Here is a 9,969-nt window from a genome sequence, read left to right as displayed (position 1 = left end):
TTCATATAAGCTCCAGTCTTTCTACTCAATCCTGAATGCAATTTATATATTGTTATTTGTCTGTAAATTTTGATGAAGAAATAAATATTGTTAAAACCAAAGGACAATCTTCATTTTTTATGTCTATAAATTTTGTCACATTCTAACATTATATTTGTGTTAACAAAATGTTTTTTTTTTCTGTTTGCATCTACATGACCTTATTTCGTTTCGGTCGTTGGCCAATGACATGCCTTTACATTCATGTCACGCTCTATAGATTATACTACTCACAATTTTTAGTAAGGCGCGAAAGAAGCTAGAGATCTGAAAAAACAAAATGGATTTTTCACTTAAAAACTCGTTGATTACAGTAATATGTCTTGCAGGTAAGATTATTTGCTCATTTTCTGTCCATTTTTCTTTAAACCTGATTACAAAATCAGTTAAATGTTCTTTGTCGGTAAGTTTAAATGTTTTGTCGACTATAACATATAAAACGATCATGTGCCTGCGGCATTAGTTAATTAATGGGAATAATTAATGAGTTAAATATATGTAAGTAAAAACTGCAAAGAATGTTATTACACACGTTACATTAAATATTTCCATCCGACAAATATGAATCAGATTCTAATAGTCATGTCGCATAAAGCAAGTTCAAAGTACGTTCTAAAATATATGGCCTCACTGACTCAATCTGAGCGAAAATTGAGTATCGCAGTTAATTTTTACCGTATATGTAAGAACTTCATGAAAAGACAAGAACGTGTTTGATCGTGATTGTGCTCTAGAACTTTTGGCCTGCTCTAAATGTTTGGTTGGCCATCCCGTTCTCCAATTTGACGGAGTTGCAACGTTCTTAAAACGTGATGAACGTATAACGGACGCAGTTACCGTAATCAGATCGTACTGGAGACGCGCACTAACGTGATAAGATCAGGCGACGATTGGCTGTTAGAGCTTACATCAGCTCGTTCATACCTTTAACAAACAGACGTAACTTTTTCTTAGTACGTTGTAATTCTGTCTAAATAAAATAAATCAAAATCAAATTTTCTGTACAAGTTTGAAACACGTTTCTATCCAGTTCTAACCGCTTAAAATAAGTTATCAGTACGCACAACTCGAGCACTACAATCTATCATCTCATTAAAGTACATACCGCGTACAAACGATACATTTTCTTACAACATTATTATTTTCTTATGGAATAATATTACGTTAAGTATAAAATCAAGCACCTCACTACAGTTCTTCAAACGCATTCTATTTGAAAATTCAAACTACATTTATATACTATGTGCGTTATCATACACACATCTCATATCCTCTCTATAACACTTAGAGACACTTTCCCGATTCTTCAGTACAAATAGGTTATTTGTGGACGGATTATGTTCTTAATATTATTTGGACCATACAAAATTCAACATATCATATTTACTACTTAGATTAATTATATTTACAATTCATTGATAAGAAAATAGAAAACAAAAGCAAAACAAATAGGCTATTGTAAAATGAAAAATCACAGAATGACTTAAAATTCTAACAAAATGAACAGTCTTTGAATCCCACTAAATCTGTATGTTAACCAGTTCTAACACTGAATGTCCTCCCAATTGACTATAACAACGTAAACACCTCTGCCTCATAGTTCTCTATTCCTAAACATGAGCTTGCTCGAGTTCCAGCCAATTGCGAGGGGCTTCTTGTCGCTTTCTCACGAGTCTGTTCAATTCAACCGACAAGTGTGATGTATAGATCTGGTGACTTTGAGTGCAGGAGCTGCTGGAACTTATTGAGTAATGGAGAATATTCCCCAAGTATTTATGATATGTTGAATTTTTTATGGTCCAAAGTTGGAAACAATTCGTCTACACATAATCAATTTATACCGAAAAATGTAAGTGTCGGGATATAAGTGCCTCTGAGTGTAATGCACACTAAAGTAATAAAATTAAAAGAGAATAATTAAAATACATGATGATTAGGTAAATCAGTTATTGCTTCCTTATTCATGCTGTCTTTCTTGATTAAAATAAAGTTCGATTTCTATAATAATGAATCTAATATTACGTGCCTTTTCGTTTGACATATTTTAAGCGTTTTTTTTTTCGTTTATACGAAGTTTGAAGTTTTTCTTAAACACATGTAACTGAATGTTACAACATTAAATACTAACATGTCAACGACTCCTCTTAAAAATAATTTATTTGTTTAATTATACCACTTGATAATCACGTGTTTCCATATATACTTGCTTGTGATTGTTTGTACTGTTGTAGTTATCTTAGTCTTTTTTGTAATTTATTTCTCTTGTATTATTATTTTGGTACATAATTTTTTCTTTCAAAGGCCATGAAAATAAGATGTGTTTAAGTTTAGCATTCAAACATTGCTCACTTAAATGTTACCTTTTTGAAATGAAAATGTTTTTATATCCCTTTTTTTCTTGGTTGATCATTGTGACAACTTTTTGGGGTTATTTTTGGATTAAATATAAACATTTTAACAGTTTCTGTATAGGTAGCAGTCACTCCCTACCTTACCTACATGGCATATTTACATGACACATATTTTCAAGACACATATTAACATAACACATATGTACAGGACACATATTTACATGGCACATATGTACAGGACACATATTTACATGGCACATATGTACAGGACACATATTTACATGGCACATATGTACAGGACACATATTTACATGGCACATATGTACAGGTCACATATTTACATGGCACATATGTACAGGACACATATTTACATGGCACATATGTACAGGTCACATATTTACATGGCACATATGTACAGGCACATATTTACATGGCACATATGTACAGGACACATATTTACATGGCACATATGTACAGGCACATATTTACATGGCACATATGTACAGGACACATATCTACATGGCACATATGTACAGGACACATATTTACATGGCACATATGTGTACAGAACACATATTTACTTTGATGTCTTATCTAATAACTAAAAGCTTTTCGGTGGTTTTGATTTATTGCCTTGAATAATTTTAAACATATCTCATAATTGAAAGATTTGCTGTGGTTTTGACTTATTTTCTTGAATCGTTTTTAAACATGCCTTTGTAATGAGTCATCTAGTTGATTTAATTTTATATGAACTAAAGAGACCCTTATTTGGTTTTACAAAAAAAAACAACAAAGGAAACTCCTATGTTAGGATTAGGACGGTTTACTTAATAGACAAATGCTGCATTTCTGGTTATTGTTTTTTTTTAAATCGTTTTTTAAATAATTTTTTACCTTCACACATTCAAATTTCTGTACAAAGACTAAATAAAAATGTAGTTCAAGTATATATGAACTGGATAATGTTTTAAGATGACTGATTCATTGTAAATATTAGTTTTTATTCGTTAAATGATAAAAACGCTCCAAAAATGAATAATATCGTATATACATGATATAAGTAAATGACATTTCCCCGTGAAAGTATATTTTTGCAGGTTTTTAACCTTTCTGTACATGAATCATATACTTGTGTTTCGGACCACAAACAAAAATATCACACCCATTGTTTTAAAACTATGTATTCTCCTTTGTTATAAAAACAACTAAAGTGCTCATTTATCAAAAACTATATTGTTTGCAACACAGTTAATCTAACGTCCTATATAAGTGGGAAAGATTTACGCACTAATTGCATTTATTAGAGCGACGCGTTGTCTAAATATCTCAACGGAATAAAAACAACGTTTTTTTGTATGTTATGTAGCTATATACGTCAATCAAATGTCATAGGTAAATCGCACATACTTTTCATTGCGTACATTAGAAAGGAGTGCTTTTATTTTATTATTTCTTTAAAACTAATAGACACATAAATTTTGCAAGGTGAAGTTTTACATGAAATAAATAAAATGAATATGGTAACACGATGATGTGAGCTTTACAACACAATAATGTGAGCTTAACAACACAATAATGTGAGCTTTACAACACAATAATATGAGCTTTACAACACAATAATGAGAGCTTTACAACACAACAATGTGAGCTTTACAACACAATGATAGGACCTACAATACTGAGGCCTTTACATAACCTTCACAATTTACATGCAATTCATTAAAAAAACGAGGCTAAATCCCGGTACCATTAAGTTTACAACTGACGAGCATACAGTGGCCAAATGATTGCAATGCCAACAATAATATACTTCATTGGTTACAAAGTGAAACGAAGTTGTAACATATTTATTACTAAGTTTAATCTCGAGTTAGTTTTCTTTGTGACCTTGAACATAAAATTGTAAGGTAACCACTCATACGTTCGTTTGTTTTTGGGTTAAAGTCACACCGGCACTTTTAAGGTCATATTGCGACTTTCCAGTTTTACTTGTTAACAGAGACCTTGTGTGCCCCTTCGTGCAATTATTCGTAAGCAAAGCCACTTAGTTCCATAAGCTAGCTGAATAACTTCCTCTAGTGAATCCAAATGGTTACACTTATGATTGACCTACACACAGACTATTAAACACTAATTGTTATGAAGATTGCTTTTAATTAACCGGTAACCAATGCTCTATGCTTGCAAAACGAGGATCGTGTTTTCATGTTGTGGTTTATACTTTCAAAAGGAATGTCACATTTATGAGCTCTGCACTTGCAAAAATGTCAGTTTTCGTGCCTCATCACAAATGAAAAGACCAATATGTACAAGGCCAATATGAGCAAGTTATTTGGAAATTTTAATCAAAACTACCAGATTTCAAACAAGAGGACTATAAAGTTTTCTGACATATAATACAATATGTAAGGCAAGCTTAATCATCAAAGTTTAATTTAGCACCTCAAACTCCCCATTTAAAGATTCAAATTACCATTTTAGTTGTATTTCTCCAGTATATAATAAATTTTTCCGAATGTTTTCCACGAACATTTACAGTGACAGTTATCATAAGAACTCCATCCTTTATGTAACAGTTTCTCCCCCCCCCCGTGAGTTTTTTGTTAGGAAACACGAAATTTACGTGATTTCAAAAGTGTTCTTACTTTTTAAATGAAATATTCTCACGCAATAACCGGCATGCCGCTCATACATATATGTCTGTGTTTAGATTATTTCCCTTTGATTTGTTTTTACAGTACTGGTGCAGTTTGTGAGAGGCGGGTGCCGAGAACAAATAATGCAAGACGCAAATGCTTTACAATGTTTCATGAACATAGGAACATACATGACTGAGGCCGGAACTGGCGGTCCAAATATAAGTAGTGTTGACGGCATAGCGCAGTTAATATGCAGGTAGGTTTCATTAGTCTCCTACCGGTTTAACCGGAGGGAACTTTAGGTTTACCCTCCGTCTGTCTGTCCGGGCGAACATTCTATGGTCTATGAGCTTCATTCCGTCCATAATTTTGGTTAGAAAAAGAAGGAAATCCCATAAACCGACTGTTTTATGTGGTAATTTAACTGGTTTATGGGAAAAAATGCCACATAAAGATCAAAGAAAAAGCACATAAACCCCAATTGTTGGCACGTCCGTCCGTCCGTCCGACTGTCTGTCAGTCCGTCAGTCCGTCCGTTCGCAAAACTGGATCCCGAGATTACGCAAAATGTACTAAAAATATGTTTATGAAACTTGATATATGGATAGATGGCAGTATGGAGATTATGCACGTCTTTTTCTTTTGTTCCTATGTTGAAAATTCTGGTTGCTATGGCAACAAATAGCCTGAATTGTAAGATTTCTGATTTAAAATTTTCAGCTTTTTCACTATAAGTTCTTTATTTCTTAAGGTGTTTACTTCAAACTTTAAATATAAGTTTCTGGACATCAACCACATCATATGTGACAAGGTTTACAACTCTAGCACAAAAATTATCAGTATTACCTCCCTTGAACTTAGAGTTTTTATGAAAAAAAAATGTTGTCTTTTTTAAATAACTTCTTTATTTCCTAATGTATTTACTTCAAACTTCATATATATGTTTCTTATTTTCACTCAACATTTTTGAGAAGGTTAAATACTCTAGCAAGACTATTTCCAGAATTATGTCCCCCTTGAACTTAGAATTTTTTTCGATTTTACTCCATTGATATATTCTATTTAGACGCATGTCGATTTTTAAATCTAACCCCTACCTTTAAAAACAAACACACACAAAACGGACATAAATACATTGTATTTCAAGACGCATGGCGAAACATTCTATTTTGTAAGCGAACATTGATACATTCTTTTCTTAAACGGACATTGATACATGTACATTCTGTATTCAAAAGAAACGTTCCTCTTCAATTCTAGTCCTAAAGGGAAGGAAGCCTTTGGTTGTGTTTTAAAATACGTGAAGCAATGTCCGGAATTTTTGACATCTGCTGGGGCTACCGGAAATCCTTTGGGCGTTTTGGGAGAGATACCCGGGTTTGATGTACAGTCGTTTCTCAGTGATGGATTCGATGGCTTCTGTTCGATGATATCTGGTAAGTATCAATGATACTTAACATTTAACATTATATGTAAAATCCTGGTCCTTATTTCTTAATTGTAAAGTATTTTGTTTATAATGGTTTACGGCATATTTCCCACAGTTAAATTGTTAATGAGGCATTGTAAGTTGTTCACCTTTGACCCAAGTATAAAGCTAGATTAGCATGTCTTTATACTGTTGGCAGATCATTTTTATACTATATTGATATTGAAATCCCTTAATTTTGAATGGACTGATGGCAAATCCATTATACAATTTCAGCATTACACAATGTAAGCATTATACAATGTCAGCATTACACAGGGTCAGCATTACACAATGTCAGTATTACACAATGTCAGCATTACACACAGCATTACACAATGTCAGCATTACACAATGTCAGCATTACACAATGTCAGCATTGCACAATGTCAGTATTACACAATGTCAGCATTACACAATGTCAGCATTACACAATGGTCAGCATTACACAATATCAGTATTACACAATGTCAGCATTATACAATGCCAACATTATACAATTTCCGCATTACCTAATGTCAGCATTACAAAATGTCAGTATTACGCACTATCAACATTACACAATGACAGTATTACAAAATGTCAGTTTTACGAAATGTCAGTATTACAAAATGTTAGTATTACACAATGTCAGCAATACACAATGTCAGCATTAGTATTACAAAATGTTAGTATTACACAATGTCAGCAATACACAATGTCAGCATTACAAAATGTCAGTATTACACAATATCAGCATTAAATAATGTCAGTATTACACAGGGTCAGCATTACACAATGTCAGTATTACATAATGCCAGCATTACACAATGTCAGTATTACACAATGTCAACATTTCACAACGTCAGCATTACACAATGTCAGCATTACACAATATCAACATTACACATGGGCAGCGTTACACAATATCAGTATTACACAATGTCAGCATTACACAGGATCAGTATTGCACAATGTCAGTATTACACAATGTCAGCATTACACAATATCAGCATTACACAATGTCAGCATTACACAATATCAGTGTTACACAGTGTCAGTATTACACATTATTTGCAGGTTAAGGGTGAATATCTAAAAAATGGACTGTTTCAAATTAAAACATGGCAAATCCATTATACAATGTCAGCATTATACAATTTCAGCATTACACAATGTAAGCATTATACAATGCCAACATTATACAATTTCCGCATTACCTTATGTCAGCATTACACAATGTCAGCATTACACAATGTCAGTATTACACATGGTCAGCATTACACAATATTATTATTACACAATGTTAGCATTTACACAGGATCAGTATTACACAATGTCAGTATTTGACAATGTCAGCATTACACAATGTCAGCATTACACAGGGTCAGCATTACACAATGTCAGTATTACACAATGTCAGCATTACACAGGGTCAGTATTACAAGATGTCAGTATTACACAGGGTCAGCATTACACAATGTAAGCATTACACAATGTCAGTATTATACAATATCAGCATTACACAATGTCATCATTACACAATGTCAGTATTACACAATGTCAGTATTTCACAGTGTCAGTATTACACAATATTAGCAGGTTAAGGGTGAATATCTCATATTATTGATACACATTAGCATGTTATGTTTGGTCTGTTTTAAATCAACATGAATTGCTTTTGTTTTCAGGGCCATGCAGCGCTGTATCAAAATGTTTTGCAGCACCTCAGACCGGAAATACTAGAGGGATTGTAAAACGAGGTGTTCCAAATTCAAATAACTATTACCTGACTTTCCAGGAAAGCGCCGTATTGGCATGCGGGTAAGTTGCTTGAATTAAAAAATTCAAAATAAACACAAATCTTTAAAATCCGTATATGTTTTGTTTTTAGTTGTTTATGTCAATTTTAACACAATTCTTATTCAGGCTTGGACTAAACACTGTCTTAACTAAACCCTTTAGTTATTTTCTTGTTTTTTTTTTCAAAGTATGACTGCTGAATGTAAACATGACATAATTTAAACAACTGTTGACTTTAATCTTCCTGAAACTAGCATTCTGAGGTACTAATAAATGTAATGTTCTCTTATTAATATTGGACTTATACAAGATGTTGAAGTGAAAAACTTTAATAAAACCTTCACACATAAATGACAAAAATAACAACATTACATCAAATATTACTCAGTCTGCCTTTCTGAATATGTTGTGAATACTTGTCATCATTCAACAATCATTTTCAGCTCTATGAGAGAGCAGATGACGTGTATGTTAAATGCTTTGGAAGCATGTCCGAAATCATATGTAGATAAAGCACAGGAACAGATTGAGAACGCTCTGAAGGCGAGTATGTCGAGCCCATATGGCGCGGTCACATTCGAAGATGCAAAAGGTTTTATCATGAACGAATGTCCCAAAATGCCAAAAGGTACCATTTTCATATATGCTTTAGTTTCTTCTCAAAGTAAATATTCATTGAACATTACAATAACCTTAAGGTGAAATTGTCCACTTTCCAGCAAAAGTGTTTTTAAATTTTACACTCGAAACAAAAAAAAATGTATGAATTACACGTATTGCAAAATGTATTAGATAATACATTGCTGGAATAAAATAAGCATATAAACATTTTTTTTGCCTTTTCGGGAAAAGTATCCTTTATATTGGTCATGACTGAAAGAATTTTTTCTTACATGTTTATTTCATTATCAGATTTTTCAGCAGACACATGTGTAAAGGATGTATTCGTTTCCAAAGAATTTGTGGATTGTAACGGAGAAGCTGCTGCAAAATACGCCGAGACCAGAACATGCAAGTAAGTTCTATCTTAATTTTGATCATTACTAAATACTGATTATGTTAAATGTTCTCATTGTTTGTTGTCATGTCAAAATACGCCGAGACCAGAACTGCATTATGCAAGTAAGTTCTATCTTAATTTTGATTATTACTTAATACTGATTATGTTTAATATTATCATTGTTTGTTGTCATGTCAAAATACGCCGAGACCAGAAGATGCAAGTAAGTTATGTCATAATACGCCGAGACCAGAACATGCAAGTAAGTTCTTTCTTAATTTTGGTCATTACTCAATACTGATTATGTTAAAATGTTATCATTGTTTGTTGTCATGTCAAAATACGCCGAGACCAGAACATGCAAGTAAGTTCTATCTTAATACGCCGAGACCAGAACATGCAAGTAAGTTATTTCTTAATTTTGATCATTACTCAATATTGATTATGTTAAAATGTTATCATTGTTTGTTGTCATGTCAAAATACGCCGAGAACAGAACATGCAAGTAAGTTATATCTTAATACGCCGACACCAGAACATGCAAGTAAGTTCTGTCTTAATACGCCGAGACCAGAACATGCAAGTAAGTTCTGTCTTAATACGTCGAGACCAGAACATGCAAGTAAGTTCTATCTTAATTTTGATCATTACTCAATACTGATTATGTTAATATGCTATCATTGTTTT

At 32.8% G+C, this 9,969-nt stretch overlaps 1 protein-coding gene across 6 annotated transcripts in view; it reads left to right on the top strand.

Moving 5' to 3' along the window:
* The first annotated feature begins 259 nt into the window (after positions 1-259).
* LOC132720630 (uncharacterized) overlaps positions 260-9,969 on the top strand; it is a 32,276-nt gene continuing 22,566 nt past the window's right edge. For 2 of the 6 annotated variants that reach the window (XM_060704793.1, XM_060704796.1), the window contains exons 1-6: positions 260-368; positions 5,132-5,288; positions 6,293-6,468; positions 8,171-8,303; positions 8,726-8,910; positions 9,207-9,297. In XM_060704793.1, coding sequence (XP_060560776.1) covers positions 320-368; positions 5,132-5,288; positions 6,293-6,468; positions 8,171-8,303; positions 8,726-8,910; positions 9,207-9,297 — 791 coding nt within the window. In that variant the 5' untranslated portion in view covers positions 260-319. Of the gene's footprint in view, positions 369-5,131; positions 5,289-6,292; positions 6,469-8,170; positions 8,304-8,725; positions 8,911-9,194; positions 9,298-9,969 lie in introns of all 6 variants that reach the window. The other 4 variants (XM_060704792.1, XM_060704795.1, XM_060704791.1 and 1 more) reach the window with 2 other exon arrangements.

This window comes from Ruditapes philippinarum, unplaced genomic scaffold (genome assembly GCF_026571515.1).
Source record: "Ruditapes philippinarum isolate M1 unplaced genomic scaffold, ASM2657151v2 ctg1677_1_1_1_1, whole genome shotgun sequence".
NCBI lineage: Eukaryota > Metazoa > Mollusca > Bivalvia > Venerida > Veneridae > Ruditapes > Ruditapes philippinarum.
This window is presented reverse-complemented; position numbering and strand designations above follow the sequence as displayed.